Source organism: Erpetoichthys calabaricus, chromosome 3 (genome assembly GCF_900747795.2).
Source record: "Erpetoichthys calabaricus chromosome 3, fErpCal1.3, whole genome shotgun sequence".
Classification (NCBI taxonomy): domain Eukaryota; kingdom Metazoa; phylum Chordata; class Cladistia; order Polypteriformes; family Polypteridae; genus Erpetoichthys; species Erpetoichthys calabaricus.
In genome coordinates, this window is record NC_041396.2 from 309450012 (window position 1) to 309472620 (window position 22609).

Genomic DNA, 22609 nt, shown 5'->3' on the forward strand with positions numbered 1-22609 from the left:
ACCAAGGCACATACAGTCACCCTAACCTGGTCACACACAGGCAGGACACAGGTTCAAACTCAACACCCGGTTTATTTACAGTTTAAAGAGCACAAAACACCAACACTGCAACACACCTGTACACAGTCCTTTCTTGCCACCAGTCCATCCGCCTCCAGTCCTCCACAGACTTTGTCTTCTTCCTCCCAACTCTGGTCGTTCAATGGAGTGAGGTAGCTCCTCTTATTCAGGTCCTGGGATTGATCATCAGTATTACGTGGAATCACTCCCATGTGCACTTGAGGTCCTCTATAGGGCTCTGCAGCTCCCCCTGACAGCCCCGACGGACCCCAACATGGCTTCACCAAACTGTAGCTCCTGACATGCCCTGTGGGAATCCGTGGGGCCACAGCTGCCCAGGAGGGCTGCCCTCTAGTGTCCCAGGTGAGGTATTGCCTCACCAATGCCCTTTCCCCGGTCCATCCACTCTGTTGGCGTCCCGGCCAGGTAGTGGCCATGGCCGCCCATCAGAAAGGCTTCTAAACACTCTCTGGAAGTTGATAGTGACAAGTCCATTATAACAGCAAAGTCTTTTCATACGTAGTACTTTCAAGTTTCAGAACTCCCACTGTGTGTTTAGACCTAACATTTGTACTGCTTGTGAAGACGTGTGAGTGTCTGATGATGGGTGGGCTGCCTGAGAAAGCTGATTTACAATGTGAAACCAGCTGACCTGCTGTCCCTCAAAATGCATTGCACTATGACATAAATATGTGACTAGTGACACTTAAACGGTGCTTCATTGACACAAGGAGAGATGAGGGGGCATCACATGAGTTTATATTAACAGGCCACCTGAGTATGAAGTATGAACTCTTGTGTGGTGAGGATTACCACAAGATTAGGGGAAAAACAACGACATGACACACACACACTCCTGTAAAGTCGCACGTCTGCCATTAGTGAGCAGCTGCTGCTAATTGTTTAATTAAAACTGACCTCGTATGATGGACATGGCAGTCCTCTCACATTTTTATTGTACGGTTTAGAGTTTCTGTAAAAAAAATCACTTCCTGTTACTCTAATACAGTATGAATTTTATACAACTGTAATAGTAATATAAAAAAGTAATTAAAATATAATAGAAGATTGTGTTGGAGAGATCTTAACATCATTTCTATCTTTATTAAGAACTTTAATTGTCCTTATAGTGATGACACCTAACAGACTCATGCAGCGTGGTGCTCCTCGGTGCTTCAAACCTGACAGACGCGGTCGTTTAGTTTGATACAAAGTTACAAATCAGATAAAGAGCAAATGTCTTCAAAATAAAAAGCACATCAGTTAGCGCTGCTGTGTTGGAATTCTGAGAGTTTAGCTGCCACTGCCACAGAGAAATGCATGTTGTGTGTTTGATGATTTATGCAGAGAAAGACGTCCAGAAAATCAGACAAAGACAATCAGCACAACGTCAGACTGACAGAGAGCAACGGGGGGAATACTGTTTGGAATTTAATGTGGGGGTCCGGAAAAGACAAAAACACACAGCTGTTACTGTACACTGTATGTGTGTGTGTGTGTGTGTGAGGGCCTCTCATGAGCACAGGGTGGTCCAGCACACTCCATGCAGGTTCAGCTCATAGGTGTCAGAGGGGCTCTGAGCAGCACAGGACAGCATGGAGTGTCAGACCACCACTGGGCACAACCTCAGCTCATCTGAACCTGCTGATTTAATGTGCTGCTCGCTGTGATGAGGAAAGAAAGTCAAAGTGACTGAGAACAAAAAAACAAAAACAGCAGACAGAGGAGAAGAAGGAAACTGCAGAGAGCCAGCAGCTGGACCACTGTGGAGCTGTGAGGAGAGACCACCGCAGCCCTGAGCGGCTCCTGAAAAACAAATATAATGAAGACATCTGAGATTTGATGAACTCATTAGTGAGTAAGAACTGAAATGAACAAACAAACATCCTGAGAGAATTTGTGAAGCAAACACAGCAGAGAGACGCCTCATGTGAATTACGTCAGCAGAGAGAATATGGCAGTCGCAGGGCCTCAGTGTATAAACATCTCAGTGTGCAGGCAGGACGGCTCAGTCAGGGGACAGACATGGAGTTTAAACAACTGAAAATTGTCCGTTGCTTTCCTCGCAGTAATACATCTTGTTATAAACTGATTTATGAAACACATGTTTATGGACTTTATTACACTTTCTCATGTCTTTTGCTTTTCTCGACAGTCTTTGGAAATCTTCTTGTCATCATTTCTATTTCTCATTTTGTTCAGCTGCACACGCCGACTAATCTTCTGATCCTTTCACTCGCAGCGGCCGATTTCTTGGTGGGTTTCTTTGTGTTGCCCATCACTTTTGTTCACCTGATTGAATCTTGCTGGTACTTTGGAGTTATTTATTGTTATTTGTATCAGGCACTTGCAAACTTTATTAGCATATCTGTGATATATAATGTGGTTTTTATATCCATTGATCGCTACATTGCTGTCTGCCATCCTTTCTTTTACAGCTCAAAAATAACTTTGACTGTTGCAAAGGTCAGCATTGCTGTAGTGTGGCTGTTTGCACTTTTAATTACACTCATATTTTTATGTCTTAGTGATATTGAAACAGAGGTATGTGAAGGAGCTTGTGCAGTATACACTTATGAAGAAGTGGGAGCTTTTTTTTTACTCCTTATTTTTTTTATTCCTTATTCACTGATGATTGGTTTTTATATCAGAATATTTGTAGTTGCAAGAAGCCATTCAAGAGCCATCAACTGTATGATAGAAAAGAGGCAAACTGAGGAGGTGAGTGACAATAAAATATCAAAACCGTCTGAAAGAAAAGCCGCAAAAACATTAGGAGTAGTCGTGGGGGCTTTTATGATCTGCTGGCTGCCTATCAATATATTCAATTTTTATACTGATAATTACCTAATCATACATCTCATCAGGGATGCCTTAGTGATGGTCAGTGAAGTGAACTTTGGAGTTAATCCAATTCTTTATGCCTTTCTATATTCCTGGTTTCGAAAAGCACTTAAAATAATCTTCACATTTAAAATATTTAGCTCAGCTTCTTCAGTGCTCAATTTACTGTGAATGTTAAAGAAAATAAAAAATGCAAAAGTAATTCTCTGTGCTTAGATATTTTAAATTATTTGTACATTATGCCTTTGCTCATTTTTCATATTAGCAGTGCAAAACCTGGACATTCTTAATAACCTGGGTTCTTAATAATACAATCATTTCATATTCACTGTATTGTTTTGAAGGCTGTTTATGTTAAATTTGTACTCTACAAGTATAGAGTGTACACTGTTTATGAATATTGCTTATTTCGCCACAATTATTTTTATAAGACTCCTTCTTATTTGAATGTGTAATAAACAGAACTCCTGGCAATTCATGCAAATACTTCAGGTTTCTTGGTGACTTTATTTTTTTTTTACATTGTAAAATGATTATAGTTATTTCCATTGTTTTAGGAAAGAATTATTTATTTTATCATAATTTCTCAAGTAATGTGCTGAATTTTACCTAATAGCTGGTAATATAAAAATCTTTTAACATCTGAAGTTGCAATTTACAAAGACTTTCAGATTTCAAAACTAAAAACTCCACAGCAGAACTCAGACGACGGCCGACATTCTGTTCAGCTTTGGTCAGGCAGGTGGAGATTTGTTTAAGAGTCATATTCTACTAAATGTTCCTTTATTGTTCTAGTTTAATATCAAACTAAACTTTTCATTTTATTGTGAAGTTAATGTTTCCTATTCCTGCACTTTAATCCGCACTCCTCCTCACTAAGGCAGCAGATGACAGACGAGTGCAGACGGAACAGTCGGCCTTCACTCCTCACACTGCTGGCTCACTAAATGACACTGAGGTGACTGTGAGGAACTGAAATGAACGACTGAGAAGGTCAAATGAGGTTTAATTTTTATAAAGATCTTACTTCTTTTTAAAACCAGCTTTATATGATTTTGAATCATCTTTATCATCCTCACTGCTATTCTATTTAGTAGGGCTGCTGCATCAAAGTTTATCAGTTTTTAATGATTCTACACGGGTCGATGTGAGATTCTCTGTTATTACAATGTCATTATCAGTAAAAAATAAAAACTATTGTGATTTATTGTTTAAGATATTTACCAGCACCCCACTCTGGGTGTCCAGTTTAGTCAATAAAACTCAGGCAGGAGCACAGTGTCAGTGTCAGTCTTCTTTATTATCTCCGTCTCTCAGTAGGAGCACAAGCACCTGTCTCACTCTATTTATATTCTTCATTGATTAGATCACAATGCCAAAGAGTTCATTAGATAATCAGAAATCCTCTAACCTGATTGGTTTATCCAGTTGCTAACAGGACATCACAAAACATCGAGACCTGAGATGGTCACGCGGCCCACTCGGCTGATTGACCGTCCTGTTAACTCAGGAGTCTGTGACTGTTTAGGTGTTTTTAGAAGTTCACTCCGCACATGACAGGCACGTCCATGTCGTTCTCAGCCCTTTGGGTGACTTTATGTTTCCTTCTGTTCAGGCGGGTCTGTCAACAGCAAACAGCCTGAGCAGAACAACAGAGCAAGCAGCGCACTTTAAAGATGACTTTCACTTCTTATACCAAGGTTTCCTTTTTTCAATTCTTGTTATAAAGTCACTTAAAATGCCTTTTCTTAATAATTCAAACCTTTATCATAGTGAATATCAAAATAACACCTTCAGCCTTTAAGCATAAGCTCAGCAGAATATGAGACTCAGCACAGAAAATCATGAAGCTGAGTTCCTTTAAACAGTACAACTGCATCACATGCTAGGAGCCCATTGAACCAGGGTTCAAATTCAACTCCTACAATATAACAATCAACACCACACAATAAAACACATCAATAATCCATGAAGACGTAAAGCCAGCGCTGAGAATCCAAAGGCCGCTGAGCGACTGCCCATTCAATGTGTCCATGCAGAGCCTTCACGGCGGCCTCACCGTTCCAAAGCAGCCTGATAAATGTCTGCAGTTCTCGTGTTCTCCTCGTGGCCTGTGATGGACGAGCACTCAGTGCTTTGGTGGAGGTTTGGGGCTCTGGATTGTCCACTCCATGTCTGCTTCATCCCTTTATGGTGGACCTGAGAAGATAAAATGGTCTTCTGTGGTGATGTGAACAACAAGAAACTGAAATGTTTGTGAAATAACATGATACATTTTGTTAAGCATAAATCAATCATTTCATGAAATACAGAGTTTATTTCTTTATTTTTCCATTTGAGGTGTGAGTTCACCAGTAAACCTGACCCATAACTTGTGTTTTAAGATATTATAGTCTGCACTGTATAAGACGATTCCTGATGGACTCTCAGCTCCTTTATTTCTGCTCTGCTCAGCTGATGCTTTACTTGTTCCACTTTAAGAGTTGCCCCCTCATTTCAGACCCCCTTGTGTGTTTATTCAGGAGGTATTATGATGTGGTGGTCCGCACTTCTGCCCTTTTGATTTAGTGTTCTTGTTCCAGTCCTTCGCCCGGTCACTGCCGGTGTTGAATCTCCATGTTCTCTCTTTGCATGTGTGGCTTTTACTTAGCAGGATGGCAGAAGATTTTATTATCCCAGAGGGAAATTTGTCAGCAGCAGGAATGTGTGACACGTAGGACATTGTTAAATAGGAACAAGAAAATAATAAAAGAGACCACACATGACAGCCATTGTGGTAATCAGCACTCACACCATAAGACTTCTACAAATCAGAATAACGATTCCTGAACAATAACAACGAAGAGCACACAATAATAATTCAGAACTCCGCAGGACTCCTGCAGCTACTAGAATTCAAAAGGCTGATAGCTCTGAGATAAAACAGGACTTCAGTCTGGGGGTCTTTACCCTTGAGACCCAAAGTCAGCAGTTTGATGGCCACAAGTGACACTTTGGTGACAGAGAATGGCTGCTGTGTGACAGAATCGAATTGTCCTTCTTCACCACTTGTTTGTGATGGCGGTCAGTGACAGAAGGCTGCTGCGGACCCCCACTTTCACTGCTCATTTTAATGTTGTTAGTCACACAGTTTTTGTTTTTTATACTGAGAGTCACTAAACAACATTCATCATCCATTTTCTTATTCCATTTATTTAGAGCAGGTCACAGGGTAGCTGTGGATAATCACAGCAACCATTGAGCACAAGGCAGGAACAATCAATGGACAAGGATTCCATTCCATCACAGGGTGAACACACACAGACACACACAGAGTGTCAAATTCAGCATCCACAATCCACCTAACCTGCATGTCTTTGGACTGTGAGAGAAAACCGCAGCACCCTGAGGAAACCCATGAGGACACGAGGAGAACATGCAGACTCCATGTAGGGAGGACCTGTGATGTGCAGCCTGACCTCTTTGTAGGGAGGCAGCAGCATTACCACTACACCACTGTACTGCTTAATAACACAACCCATAAAATCAAATGTCACTGCTGATTTAATAATAGACTTATTAAAGGTATCTTTATATTTAGTTTTCTGTTTAAACAATTCAGTTTCCTTAGTAAACATACAGTATCCTTCTTTTTTCCTTCTTACTGATTTTTTGTCATTCTAATCAAAGGTAAGCCCCTTATGGATGATTCTCCTAAGTATTTGTGGTGCTTGTTATGAGAGGTGGACCAAGAGAACATCTAAGGGGTCTCCTCCATGTCCTTCAGGTGTGTGTGTCACATTAATTGTCAGCTATTGACCTGCTGTGTTGATGAAGGTGCAGTCCGTCCAGACTGGTTTCCTGCCTTGTGCCAAATGCTGCCAGGAGATGTCTAACTGGACTAAGCATTGTAATGTGGAAGAATAAATTCATCTTAACAACATAGCATAAAGGGTTAATAAATGTTGGAAATCAGATAAAGGCCAAGTGAACATCAAAATGTGGTGAAATATGACTAAGAGAAGACTAAGAAATCAGCATCTGTCCTGTAAAAAAACCGGAGTGGATAGTTGAGATATGTACGGATAATAGACTTTTATTTTATATTAATCATTTAGGTGTAAACCAATGAACCTACCAGAGGAAAATATATGCATTGATTGACACTGTATGTAAATTCATCCATTCATCCATTATCCAACCCGCTATAACCTAACTACAGGGTCACGGGGGTCTGCTGGAGCCAATCCCAGCCAACACAGGGCGCAAGGCAGGAAACAAACCCCGGGCAGGGCACCAGGCCACCGCAGGACACACACACACACACCAAACACACACTAGGGACAATTTAGAATCGCCAATGTACCTAACCTGCATGTCTTTGGACTGTGGGAGGAAACCCATGGGGACATGGGGAGAACATGCAAACTCCACGTAGGGAGGACCTGGGATGCAATCCTGGGTCTCCTAACTGCGAGGCAGCAGCGCTACCCACTGCACCACTGTGCCACCCTTTGTAAATTCAGTAGTTTATAAAATGAAGCTCTATTCTTTGTTTCTCTGACCATTCTGACCAGGCTGTAACAGAACTACTTTTGATGAACGCTCTGTCTAAGGCATTTGGCCAAGGAGTAATTAAAAGACACCATGAACAGCTTTCTTCCTGCCTGATTACTGATTTGTCCTGTTAGAGGATGTTTCTTTCTTGAATAAGATGCTAAATTTCTACCCCAGTTTTTGGCACACAACGTTAAGGCGTTTCATACCCCGGTGAGAACTCCCAGCAGAATCTCAAAAGATGCAAAGCCAACAATGCGAAAACGGAACAGCGGATTCCCCTCCGGAGGACGTGATCGTCGGACGATCTTTTGGGGATGTGGCTCTGGGTTAGACATCATGCCATTAGGAGTGTTTTGTGTTTAGAGAACAGTTAGGAGAGAGTAAAAGGATTTTTGTGAGTGCCTTTTGCCTGCAAGAGAGAGCAGACGTCATCTTGGTTATACACCAGGACACATCGGTGGTTAGCGGTGAGTAAAGAATAGTGTCGAGGTCACTTCTCATCACGTGGCGGATTATTTTGGGTTACCGTCTGGACGAAGTGACCCTCTATTGTCTGGGGGAGTTGCCCAGATCTCTCTTTGGGTTTGGCAAAAGGTCTCAGTAGACAATTAATGGATAGAGAAGTCCTGGCCTAAGGCACGTAATAATGGGGATAGCGTCCCCTACATCAGTAGAAAAGGAAGGAGGTTAAAGTCCTCCCTGAAGGTAATAAGGTAGCAACCAGTGGGCGAGAGAATCCCACAGGAAGAGACAGGGTTATAGTTAAGGGTTAAAGGTAGAATAAGATAATTGTATGATAATTGAATAGTTACTGCAGTGTGTGGGAATTGTAACTGGCAAGAAAAACAGAATAAGGCTTAGTTGAAAGGTAAAATTTTTGTCACAAGTATAGTTTTGTAAGGTTTGTTTTCTATGTAGAGTTTGTATGTTCTCTCTGAAAATAAATGAGGCCTTATCTTTGTTTTCTGTTGTGCCAGGCATAGTGTGTAAGAAAATAAATGTCTTGATTTACAGCAAATTTAAAGGAATGTGTGTATGAGATGACATGTTGAAGAATTACTTTCTGTGTCTGAAAATGTTGTTCTGTGCCTAAGAAATGTGTGAATGGGACACTGTCTGAAATGTACTTGTGTTTAACTGAATGTTTAAAGTAAAATATATTGTGCACACAAATTTAGAAATATCTGACACATTTCGAGACGAGTTTTGAAAATGTGTAATATTTGGTAAAATGAAAACGTCTCCACTTTGCTTATAAAAATGTTTACATGAATAACACATCTTTACTTCAGACCCTGATCGAGTCTTAGGGAAAAATGTTCTTTGATAATTTTAAAAAATAAAGGAGACAATCTCTCATGGATAAAATGCTGCTGGCATGTGTGTGTGTGTGAAGGTACATATTTGTTACTTACATTGTTTTAAACACTTCCCATGACCTGTTAGGTGATTGAAATAAGGGTGATATGGTGGCGCAGTGGTTGGCACAGTTGCCCAGCAACAGGAAATGAAGGTTGAAACTTGCATATTCTCTGTGTGGAGCAAAATAAATGTAAGGAAAAGAGAGTGTAAATGTTAGTAGTAGATGCAAAATAATAATAATAAAACTTGAGTAAGTATAATGTGTTAAAGGCAGTTTAAGTCAGTTTGAGTATGTTGTGTAATGTGAAGGAGATCTCTGTGGCTGAAGTGCATTTGAAGGAATTTGAGTGTTTGGTTAAAGACAATGTGTGAGAATATGTGGTGATGTTTGAAATGACAAGATAGTTGATAAAAAGTGTGTATAAATGTGTATTTGTTTTGATTTTAAACTTAAAGATGAATATGACTGGGTCCAGTGAAACGTTTCCTGATTTAGCATAAATGTGTCTGCCTTTTTCTATTGAGTACTGACCTTACTCAAATGGAAGAAAGTTCTTTTAGCAATTTTAAATTACATTTAAAGAGAAAAAAAAAAGAAGACATCTTCTCTAGGATCGGAAGAAAGCTGGTGATGAGCACTGCCTTCCACTCCAGGTCGTGTTCTCTACTAAGATGTGCTTTAACTAACACAAAGAGCAGACTGTGCTTTATCTACAGATCATCGCTCTGGAGAAGCTGCTAGAAGCATCTCGGGATGACGTCAGCGAAAAACACCTGCATGAACAACTGGCCTTAATAAGAGGTGATGGGGAACAAGAAATCAATATTATTAAGTAGAGCTAAGTTTGAGATGTCAGGATATTGTCTTTAAAGCACAGCATGCAGTGGTGAGATGGACTAACTTCCATGAGAGAATTTTAAAATAAAAAAATAGATTTTAAATTATAAGGCATTTGATACAGTATGTTGATTTCTTTACCCATCACTCCTTGTTCACAAGTAATTTGAATATCTTAAATGTGAAGTAGACTGTTAATGATTGAATGGCTGCATATCTGATAATAGGGTTTAGCTTTATTTTCTATAATTTGACGGTGTAATGAAACATTCCGGACACTTGTTAAATTCTGAAGCCAGCAGTAGAAATGTGTGTCAATTTAATTAGTAAAATTAATGAAAAATAGCTGGGATATGAATATAGAAACTGTTTAGCTTAATATTAAAAGTTGAGAAGTAATAATAGATGTATTTTACGATAATTGTAACATCTGAAAATAGCCTGTTAGCCTTTGATGAACTGAAATACGAATTTCTTTTCTAAATAATGTAAATCCCAAGACTGCACATATTTGAACAATATTCTGTAATTAGAACAATTTGGAAAGGGAATGTGGAGCTGAACTGTTTGACTTTATTTTGCTCTTATTTCTAACAATAATTAGGAATTTACCAGTCCAGACTGTGGATTTCTTCTTTGACTTCTGCTTGCTATGCTGGCTGAGAGATGTTCTCTGGAGGACAATGGTATTATTAAGAAAAGGGGATCGAGAATGTCTGTCTAGGCTCCAGTTCAAGACTGGAATAACAAAGGAATGGAAATACTTGAAAATGTTCTACAGGAACCTCCACAAAACACAACTCTTTAACTAATAACCTCCACACCACTCTGCTTTGTCTTTTCTTTTGTTTGGTTTGCCATTCCTGGACATATTTGTGTTCTCTATAGGAGAACTAAAACATTCGCCTCTTGCCAAGTTGTAATAATTAACAGGACCGGATTCAGACGTTTTCACTGACCGATACCCTTCTGCTCCACATTCCCTCTAAGAGGGGAAAGGTTGATATATTTACTTGCAAAGTTATTTTCATTACAGCAAAGGATGTGTGCCAATAGTTTGAATGTTTTGAGACAACTGAATGCTTTTCCTTTGGTATATATTTATATATACAGTGGATCCTCAGTTTGCGAGCATAATTCGTTCCGGAAACGTGCTCGTAGTCCAAAGCACTCGTATATCAAAGTGAATTTCCCCATAAGAAATAATGGAAACTCAGATGATTTGTTCCACAACCCAAAACTATTCATATAAAAATGATTAATACAAAATATAAAGTAAAAATACATAAAACAAATTAACTTGCACTTTACCTTTGAAAAGAATCATGGCTGGTGTGAGTGAGTTTCTAAACTCTTGTGGGATTGCACCCAATGGGACGACATGCGGAAGAGCGTCCCAAAGCAATCGCAGTCTCCCAGCGCTGTAGCAGTTCTCCGTAAAAACGAATCCGAAAAGATCGCGGACATGCTATACGCGCCTGCAGTCAATGGGTGATACAAGGAACAAGGAACATTATAAATGTGCAGGGCCCTGCCTGACTGCTATGTCTGTGTATAAATAACCGTGCTGTTGCTGTTTCAAGCTGAATAAAGCTTGTGTTGTTAAAGTACTGAGACTCAGCTTCGTGTTTTAGGGTGCAAGACAGGGACTCGCACGTCACAGCACACACACACGCGCGCAAGCACACACACACACGTGAGCGCGCACGAGCACACATACACACACACACACACACGGGCGCACACGTGCACGCACACACGCGCGCGCACACAGTCACAATGCTAATGCTGTAGTAAACACTATACGCTCGTACGGATGTTGACTATATGAGTGAGGCACGCCGACTCAGACAGAGAATAGGAGACGATTGCCCACAATCCCGCAGTGAGAGAGAGAGAAGAACCATCAGCTCAGTTGTGATCACATGACGCTCAGCAGACAAACTACTCGTACTGCAAGACCTCGCTCGGTTATCAAGTGAAAATTTATTAAAAATTTTTGCTCGTCTTGCAAAACACTTGTAAACCAAGTTACTCGCAAACCGAGGTTCCACTGTATATATATATATATATATATATATATATATATATATATATATATATATATATATATATATATATATATATATATATATTAAGATTGACTTTATCTTATATTGTGATGATTTACTTTTTATGATGAATATGCTTTTTACTGAGTGGGGTCCACAACAACAGAAAAACTAGGTACAGCTATAGAGGATTTTATTTTGATTGAGTGATCCAATTTTTAACATAATGGATACAATGAGTGGAAACTTCTGCATTGTGCTTACACACAGTATTCTTATTAATCACCTCAGTCAATTGGTTGGCCTCTCTGGCAGTGTCTTAAATTGGTTTGAGTCTTACTTGGCAGGTTGAAAATTCATTGTTAGTTGTTGTAATTATACTTCAATGACACATGGTATTCTATATGGTGTTCCACAAGGCTCTATCCTGGGTCCACTGCTCTTTTCGATTTACATGCTTCCATGAGGTCAGATCATCTCAAGGCATGTATTTACAGCTATATTTATCAATAGCGCCTGATAACCCCGACTCTCTTGATTCACTAACTCAATGTCTTACTTGTGTCTCTGAATGGATGAGTAGTAATTTTCTCAAATTAAATAAGTAGAAAACAGAAATCTTAGTTATTGGCAAAAATAGATATAATGAGGGTATTAGAAATAAACTTGATCCATTAGGATTAAAAGTCAAGATGGAGGTAATGAATTTAGGGGTAACTATTGACTCTAACCTGAATTTTAAATCAAATATTAATCAGATTACTAGGACAGCCTTTTTTCACTTAAGAAATATAGTAAAAGTTAGATCACTTATAAATTTTCAAGATGCTGAAAAATTAGTTCATGCTTTTGTTTTCAGTCGACTAGATTACTGTAACACACTCATCTCAGGACCACCCAAAAAAGTCAATTGATTACGAGTGCAGAATGCAGCTGCTAGAATCTTAACTAGGAAAAAAAATCCGAGCACATCTCTCCAGTTCTGATGTTACTACATTGGCTACCTGTGCCATTTAGAATTGACTTTAAAGTACTGCTTATGGTTTACAAAGCCTTCAATAATCTGCTGCATCCTATATTTCAGAATGTCTTTCACTTTACACTCCAAATTGTAACCTTAGATCTTCAAATGAGGGTCTGCTTATGATTCCAAGAGCTAAACTTAAAAGAAGTGGTGAAGCGGCCTTCTGCTGTTATACACCTAAAATCTGGAATAGCTCACTGATAGAAAATCGGCAGACTAATACGGTGGAGCACTTAAACCGCTAAAAACAAGTCGACCCCCACCCCTGAGAGAGAGAGCATGGCCAACAGAGTAAAACTTAAGGCTTGTAGACCTACCTAAATTTATGAGTTTAATAGACCAGTAGAGATGCATTGAGAGGAAAAAGAGATGCGGAGATAATTGCTTCCTCTGTGCTTTAAGAGCTTATTCTAAAATTTTATTGATTATATCCTGCCAGGTTTTAAAAAAATTCTGTATAGGACCTCTAACTGAATATTTGATTTTTTTCCAATTTCAAATAGTATAAAACATCGGTTACCCACTGACTTAAAAGAGGAGCGTTAGGATTCTTCCAGTTTAGCAAAATAAGTCTGCGTGCCAAAAGTGTAGTGAATGCAATCACAGTTTGTTTGTCCTTATCCACTTTGAACCCATCTGGAAGAACACCAAACACAGCTGTTAATGGGTTAGGAGGGATTAGGACACCAAGGCTGTCTGAAAGGCACTTAAAGATTTTGGTCCAAAATGATGTTAATTTGGTACATGCCCAGAACATGTGACCCAGTGATGGTGGGAATTGATTGCAGCGTTCGCAGGTTGGATCTTGCCCTGGAAACATTTTGGACAGTTTTAGGCGAGACAGATGTGCTCGATATATAATTTTGAGTTGAATAATTGTATGCTTTGCACATATGGAGCTCGAGTGAAGTCTCTACATTGCTACTTTCCACTCCTTTTCTGATATATTGATTATGAGATCTTTTTCTCATTGTCCTCTTGGATCTTTGAAAGGGAGGGACTGTAAAATAATTTTATATATTGCAGAGATGGTGTCTAAGTCCTTGAAATTGAGCAATATTTTTTTCCAGCTTGGAAGATGAGGAAAATCGGGCAGGTTCTGTTTAGCAAAGTTCCTAATTTGAAGATGGTGAAAGAAATGTGTAGCTGGAAAGTTGAATTTGGAATGTAATTGTTCATAGGATGCAAAGATGTTGTCTATATAAAGATCTCTGAGCAATTTAATTCCAAATCTTTTCCAGATATTAAAAACTGCATATGTTTGCGAGTGTTGAAATAGGTGGTTCTCTTGCAGAGTTGCCACAGATAAAAGCTTCTCCATCTTAAAATGCTTTCTACATTGGTTCCATATTCTGAGTGAGTGAAGCACAATTGGGTTATTAGTATATTGCCGATGCCTTGCATTTATTGGGGCACAAAGCAGGGAATATAAAGAAGTACTGCAGGATTTTACTTCTATTGTGGACCAGGCCTGTGTATGTTCATCTATTTGTGTCCAGGTTTTTATAGCTTGTATGTTTGCTGCCCAGTAATAAAACTGAAAGTTAGGTAGAGCCATGCCACCTTCTGCCTTAGGTCTTTGTAGGGTCGCTCTTTGGATACGTGGATGTTTGGAGTTCCAAATAAATTAGGTTATTGTTGAATCTAATTGCTTAAAAAATGATTTATTGATGTATATTGGAATGTTTTGAGATAAAAAAAGAAGCTTAGGAAGAATATTCATCTTAACAACGTTAATTCTTCCAGCTAGAGTGATATGAAGGGTTGACCATCTGTGCAAGTCTTGCGTAATTTTTTTCCATTCAGATGGCGAAATTTTGTTGATAAAGAGCTTTGTGTTTACTTGTGATGTTTATCCCTAGGTATTTAAACTGATCTGCAATGACTAAGGGGAAGGTGTCCAATCTAATATTGTGTGCTTGAGAATTCACTGGAAAGAGTACACTTGTATTTAAATTAATTCTGAGACCAGAGATCTTTTGAAATTCTGTTAGTGCTATTAGAACTGCAGGCACAGAATTTTGTGGGTCTGATATATACAGTACCATATCATCTGCATATAGAGAACTTTTCTGTTCCAGTCCTTCTCTGATAATCCCATTTATCTGATCAGCATTTCGACAGTGAACCGCCAGTGGTTCAATGGCGATTGCAAAAAGCAGTGGTGACAAGGGGCATCCTTGTCTGGTACCACGTTCTAGTTTAAAGTAGTCTGAGCAAATGTTGCTAATACAAACTGAAGCTTCTGGATTGGTATACAGTAGTTTGATCCATGCACAAATGTTCGGGCCAAACCCAAATTTCTCTAATGTAGTGAAAAGGTATTTCCATTCAATCATGTCAAATGCTTCTTCTGCATCCAATGATAATAATATTTCTGGGGTGTTTGACTTTATTGGTGAGTATATTACATTAAACAGGCATCGAAGATTGGAGGATAAGTGTACCCTTGATAAATCCAGTTTGATCTTGTGATAATACCGAGGGCAGCACTTTCTCCATCCTTCTAGCTATGATTTTTGAGAGTATCTTAACATCATTATTCAGAAGTGAAATTGGTCTGTATGATGCACATTGTAATAAGTCCTTATTTTGTTTAGGAAAGACGGTGATTAATGCTTGGCGAAAAGTTTGAGGTAGAATTTGATTGTCTCCAGCTTCTGTAAATGTTGCTAATAGGAGGGGAGCTAGCTGAGCGGAGAATTTCTTATAAAATTTTGCAGGGTAGCCATCTGGGTCTGCTGCTTTCCCGCCTTGAAGTGACTTTATAGCATCTAGTAATTCTGATAGCGCCAGAGGTTTATCCAGTTCCTCCGCACTAAAAGTATCTATTTGTGGTAACCGTAATGTATCCAGAAATGCATTAAATTGTGTGTTGTCTTCTTTGAATTCAGTAGAATATAAGGATTTATAGTAGTCTCTAAATGTGTACATTATATTTTTATGGTCAATGATTTAATCTCCGTTCATGTAGGTGAATACTGGGATTGCATTGCGAACTTCTTGCTTGTGGATTTGTTGAGCTAAAAGCTTATTAGCTTTCCCTCCGTGTTCATAGTAATGATGTCTGGATTTATAAATTAGTTGTTCAGTTTCTTTAGCTGTCAAGATGTTGAGTTCTGAATGCAGAGCCTGCCTTTTCCTATGTAGAGCCTCTCTTGGAAGCCTGGCATGTTTTTCCTTCTATTCTAGTAATTTCATTTTTTAGTTCTGATACTTTCTTGGTTTCTAATTTATTCCTGTGAGAAAGATACAAAATAATCTGTCCTCTTAAGAAGACCTTTAGAGTTTCCCAGAGTATTTCTGCAGAGACCTCTGAGGATGTGTTTGTCTCTAGGAAGAAACTGATTTGTTTGGATATAAATTCTGTACAGTTCTCGTCTGCTATTAGAAGCGGGTTAAGACGCCATCTACGAGGTGAGTGTGTGGGGCATAGTGATTTTAACTCCAAGATCAGAGGTGCATGGTGGGAAATAACAATAGCATTGTACTTGCAAGATTTAATCATAGGCAAGAAATTATTATCAATAAAGAAATAATCTATTCTTGAGTAGCAATGATGTACTGGTGAGTAGAAAGAATATGTTCTTGAGTTTTGGTTTAGAAACCTCCAAAGGTCTGATAAATTGTGGTCAGTTACAAACTGTGTAATTATCTTTGCAGTGTTAGATATCACCCCCCCTGTGACAGGAGTCCTATCTAAGAGTGGATTTAAAACACAATTAAAGTCCCCGACCATTATAATTTTATGAGTGTTCACATCGGGGATGGATGCAAATACATTTTGTATGAATTCCTTATCATCGACTTTAGGTGCATAAACATTTATCAAAATCATTTTACAGTTAAATAAGTTGCCCATGACCATCACATATCTCCCTTCCGGATCAGATACTACATCTGATGTTACAAATGGGACTGTTCTATGTATGAGAATTCCCACCCCTCTAGTTTTTTTTTGTAAAGTTAGAATGGAACATTTGGCCAGTCCAGTCCTTTTGCAGACGGAACTAATCCTTGCTTAGTAAATGGGTCTCCTGTAAAAATACTATTTTAGCGTTTAAACTTGTTAGGTGAGAGAGTACTTTCTCTTTAATTCGTGATTCAGGCCTTTAACATTCCAGCTCACAAAGTTGACTGACCCATCATGTAGATATTGATACTGAGTTTTTGATGTCATTTTATAGTCTTAACTGGAAGTGAGACAGCTTTAACCTTAATTTCCTATATCCCCAAGAGTTATTGCCATGCAGCCTGTTGTTACGTTGGTAGTTATAATTATAAGGATTAAAAGGATAGATTAGATATAGCCTGCTCTCTTTCTCTCCCCACCTTATTCCCCACACCCCCCCATTTTGCCTCCCCACGTGAGGCTGGACCCCACTTCACAAAGTCTCGGTCTTCTGACATACCTAGAGATAGAATACGTCCAAAGCAAAACAAGCCCCCACGCAGCGGTGTTTTAGGATTAAAAAGTAGTGATATCTATTGCCAATATAATTTAAATACTATATACAGTACCAAAAATATAATCATTAACAAACTAGAAGCATAAAATATATAACGTTCAGCAATCTTAAAGTAATAGGATAATAAACCCAGGGGATGGTGTTAGAAAGTGGTCCAGGATACGCATAGTAAGTCTAAATCTAATAATAACAATAAACCAAAGGTATGATGTTAAACAGTTTCCTTTAGGGTAGTAAGAAAAAAAAATGGTTAATTTCTTCCACACACACATCTATAACTGTAATTAAAACAAACAGAAAGTGTCCGAGTAATGAAAAGGATGTATAATTATAATACCCATATCATTACAAGTGGATCAGATAGCAGATGATATCTCCTTGCCATGCCATGACAGGATGCGACTCACTATTGTGTTACAGAATAGTGTCGGGATCAGCTTTCTTAATACCTTTTCTGCTTCCTCTTTTCTTGAAAAGATGTGGTATTCGCCTTGAACATCCACTTTCAGTTTGGCAGGGTACAAGAGGCTGTATTTGATATCGGCTTGCCGTAACCACTGTTTAATGTTGTAGAAGGCGTTTAGCAGCTGTTGCGGAAGAGAAATCGGGGAAAATACAAATGCGGTTATTTTCAAATATAATCTCTTGCTTGCGTTTGAGGAGTGCCATCACATCTAGCTTACATAATAATCTCTCGAAGCGGATAATAAAAGACCTAGGTCTAAAGGTATTTGATCCGCGTATGCGATAAGCTGCTGCTATCTCGGTATCTGATTTAAAGTCCTCTCCAATTATTTTAGAAAGTAGCTGGGTTTGGACTTTCACGATTTTCAGGCAGACCTTTGATTCTAATATTATTCCTTCTGTTTCCATCTTCCAGAGCAGCAAGTCTGTCTCCGAGTTTTTTGCATTCGAAACTGGCAGCTGTTGCTTTTCCATCAGCGGTGGATGCTAGATTTTCAGCTATTTCAATTTGTGTCGTGAATGCCTGTTTAACATCCTCCAGCTGATTGGCAAGTGTGCTCAGTTTAGACGCACTTTCCTGAATGTGTTCCTCAATTTTATCCAGCATAGCATTAAAGGCCGCCTCAAAGCGGATATACAGTATATGCATTTCTCCCAATCTTTGTTATCCTGCCATAGCAGCTCTTGCAGCTCCTGCCGTAGCAGCTTCTCACTTGTCTTCTCGCTTTTCTTTATATCATTCTTTATCTCTTGCTTTAGCGCAGCGATCATCACCTTCAGTTCGGACAGGTCAGTTCTGCTTTCGAACACTGTAGGTGAAGCGGCGGGCTCTATTACAGCTGATATTCCCAGCTCGCGTGGAATAGGTGAAAGCGCAGACTGCAGGGCCTTTTCCAGTTTCAAATGATCTTCTCCCATCGCCAAGCTATTGTGACCTGCGTCACTCGCACATTCGCTCCCCATTTCGCTCTCAACTGGAGACAATGCAGCAGACTGTGGTCCGGAGGAGTCAGGGCTTTCTCCCATCTGTTCAAGGTCAGTCTCTGAAAGGCCGTACCTTGAGTTTGAACTTGGACTTGCTGCTCTGGGTTTGGATGTAGCTTTAGTTTTCATTTCTATTTCTTTCTGAGCCCCTTTCTTACCAACCATGTTTATATATGCTTGCATATACTGCAGTAGAACCCTCGGGTTGGATAAATACAGGATATCTCAGGATAATAAAGAAATAATATTAAAAAATAACACCACTGCTAACGGAGCTCCACTTCAGATGTCCATCTCTCGCAACGGACGAGACCAATTTCTAACCCTGATAATCTGTATATTAATTTAATTATCTTTTTTTTCATGGCTCCACAATATGTACTAACCCCTACTTTCTCTGCTGTTCTTGTTCTGTTTTTCTGTGGTGGCGATCTGTGTAGTCCTTACATTGACGGATTGAAGGCCAGAGGTCCACATGACCATCATCATCTAATTCTTCCATATGAAGCCTGAAACCCATAATGACTGACTGAGGTAATTTATGTTAGGTAGAATGCCCAGAGGGGGCTGGGTGGTCTCGTGGCCTGAAAACCCTGCAGATTTAGTTTTTTTCTCCAGCCGTCTGGGTTTTTTTTTGTCTGTTTTTTCTGTCCTCCCTGGCTAGCAGAGCAGAATTGATTTTTGACCATTAAAAACAAATTGGCCAAGAGACAGAGACTGAATACAATGATATCTGTTTTACCACTAGTGTTATTTCTGATAAGGGGTACCCCTGACGAAACAGGCCTAACAGCTCATGAGACACTATTTTTGGAATCCATAACTAACTCTTAAAAATTACAGATGAAGCATCCTGACTAATATGGAACAAAACTTCGAAGTCTTTACACCTGCAGGCAAAAGCTGTTTCTCCTGCACATTTTTTATGACAGCACTTGAATTTGAACCTGGAGAGCGAGTTGTGCTAAAGGTCTGCTCACAAACAAATCATCCGAGTCCAAGGAAAAGCAAGCCATACTAAGAAGGAGATCAAGCCATGAACCACCAGGCCATCGACCAATTGACTACTGGACGACATACTCACAAATTCCAGGCCAAGGCATCATGAGTTCATCTTGCTAGCAACACAACTGTGCAGGTGACCATTGATGCCAAAAGATCATTGTGTGTCCAGAATCATAGCGGGCAGCCTGCATGGCATCCAATCTATGTGACGGTGTGGGACCTGCTCCAAGTTCCCTCTCCCATATTCTAGAGCCCTTGAACCCAACACTGTCAGTAATGTAACCAGATGAGCTGTGCAATGAGGACAAATCAAACTGAGCAAGGGGATGGTGCAAAAGTGCAACAGTGCTGTTATTACAAATACTCAAACTAAACAAAATCAAAATAGTGTCCAAAAAGAAAGTAAATAAATAAATACGTAAATAATCCATAAAAATGACAAGTGGAGGTTAAAATAATCCACATAAATAAAGCCAATTAGTACAAAGTTAAAAACAATGGCGCGAAGCCATTTTCCATTTTAAACCCCCGGTGACTTCTTCGTTCTGCCTGGTGGCTCCCCTGCTTCTCCCATCAGGCTTTGCGACAGGAGAGTTGCCTTACCTGCAGCCCCAGGTGACCTTCTCTTGCTGGTCCATAGGCCTTCTGTTCCCTGCCTATGTACCACTCCTGGCGGACCAAGGCTCAGGTTCCCCCATTGGCCAGGGCGCTCACGCTGGGGCTCAACTCTCGCTGCCTTCCGCGGTGAGCAAATCACCTTCTGTGACACTCCAGCTCCTGAGATTACTCAGCTGGAGCGACCGAATCCTGCTGCCCCTACCAAGTGTTGCCCTAACACTCCTCCTCAGGGGCTGTTCTCCCTGCTGCTTGTATGCTGCTGCACCGGTGCTTATGGCTTCCAGCCTTCCTCTTCTTTACACTAACCTCCGTTTTCTTTCTTTCTTTCTTTCTTTCTTTCTTTCTTTACACTACCAGACCCCCTCGTTAAGCCGCAAGTGCGGCGATTGTTTATTTAAATAACTGGCCATCCATTCTGCGCCGCAGACCCACTAAACCACAGACCAGAGCCTCATTCATTAGATCAAGATTTCCAGAATATTGATATCCTGGACCCCAAGACCAGATTCACATGTATTGTGCAGAGTTGTGTTGTGTACTTTGCCTGGGCCCATTTTAACTGTTCTTGATTTGCCTTACAATTCATTCACTCATTTGCAATTTTATGGCAGTTTTTGACCAAGTACTTGAATTCTTCTTGCCCTAGGAGTCAGAACCACAACCTAATCTCTATTTTTCTGCAGCAACATCTTTCAAGGAATATTTGAATCATGGTGTTATGGATGGTATAGGAGGTAAAGGCTAATTATCTACAAGCACTGAAAGGCAAATCAACTCCTCTTCATCAGAAATATGTATTTCTTGAATATTTGGAACTATTTTATTAATGGAAATAATGCACAATTATTACTTAAATTCTTTTCAGTTTAACTTGTATAGCAATTGGGATTGTATAACTGAGCAAGTTTACAAAATGTTATTAGCATAACATGTTCAGCACTTAGAGTAAAGAGTAAACATTTTTAGATAGATGTTTCTAGTACATATGAATCTATTGATACTTGATGAAGAATAAATGTTTTTAATTTGGACTATTAATCAAAATTTAACATGATTATTAGCACTTGCAGCATTGCCAGTTAAGTCAGTCCAAGATGAGCTTTCTTGGTTATTGATTTTAATAATAAAATGAGAAATATAGAGTTTAACATAAACGGAAATTTGTTAAGTATGAAGAATGGTAGTAAACTTGAGGGATAGTCAAGTGTTTTGAGAGTAGAGACACTAAGGACAAAATGTTGAAATCTATTGCTATAAGGTGAAGATAAAGTTTAAAGTAGAAGTCTCTTGATACAAGTAAAATACACCATTTGTTTGATAACTGTTGCTTTTCACGAAGAATTAATTTTTTTGTAATTGATAGTAATTAATTCAGAAGGATGGAACATATGTGTATATTATTATTATATATATTATGTGTATATTATTATGTGTATTATTATTGATGAATATTTTGTATGTCTTTATTTGATTTTTAGGCAAAGCAATGTAATTTAGTGTTACTTTGGTGAGAGGCATTCGTGTTTGCCCCCCCTTTTACGACTGAGCCTCTTTGAATTTTACGACAGGATTTGGGGGAAGATGTGCCTTAAACCGGTTTGGTTAGTGTTTCTTTGCTAAATTCATTTCTACCCCCTGCAAGAAAGACTTAAAGACATATGGTCTTGGGGGTGGCAGGTATTAAGATGTTCTATTCCCCCACTGGTCTGAGGTATGGCTGTTTGGAATTGGCTTGTCTCAGAGGCCTTTAAGTACCATGATGTCCTATTGGCTCTTGGAGTTGGACAGAACATCTATAAATGTATGTGTTTAACCTCACAATCTCTCTCTTGCTGACCTGTGCTGATGTAGAAGTATCTCTCTCTTACTAACCAACATCTGAAAGCAGCATCTCTCTTGCTAACCTGTGATGAAGAGCACACAATGAAGAACACAGCTCAGCAGCCATTTTGAACAGACATGTGGCTGAAAGCTGTGCACCAATGATGCCTTAACTAGAGACATTTAAGTAACTAGAAGTCTGTGTGACACCTGAACTACATATCATCATTTAATCAGGTTGTATGGTTGCCAATATTCAAATATACTTTGCATTTTGTTATTATTTATGAATATTATCAATAATACATTATTTAAACTGTAACTTAACTTCTGCTTGTCTTTTTACTACATCTAATTGCATGAGGTTATAGATATAGAAGGGAAGGTGGGGATAAGTTATATACAATAATACCTTATAAACAGTGGTACCAAAGTCTGTGAGAGTATGCATTCTGACAAAGGCTACATGTTAATAATATAATAGGGGAAAGTAGAGCAACATATATTACTCTACCAAGACAAAACACGT

At 39.2% G+C, this 22609-nt stretch overlaps 1 protein-coding gene across 2 annotated transcripts in view; it reads left to right on the forward strand.

Moving 5' to 3' along the window:
* Positions 1 to 1661: 1661 nt before the first annotated feature.
* Positions 1662 to 22609, forward strand: part of LOC127527251 (trace amine-associated receptor 13c-like) — a 407797-nt gene continuing 386849 nt past the window's right edge. For both annotated transcript variants that reach the window (XM_051925358.1, XM_051925359.1), the window contains exon 1: positions 1662 to 2781. In XM_051925358.1, the coding sequence (XP_051781318.1) occupies positions 2086 to 2781 (696 nt within the window). In that variant the 5' untranslated portion in view covers positions 1662 to 2085. The remainder of the gene's footprint in view (positions 2782 to 22609) is intronic.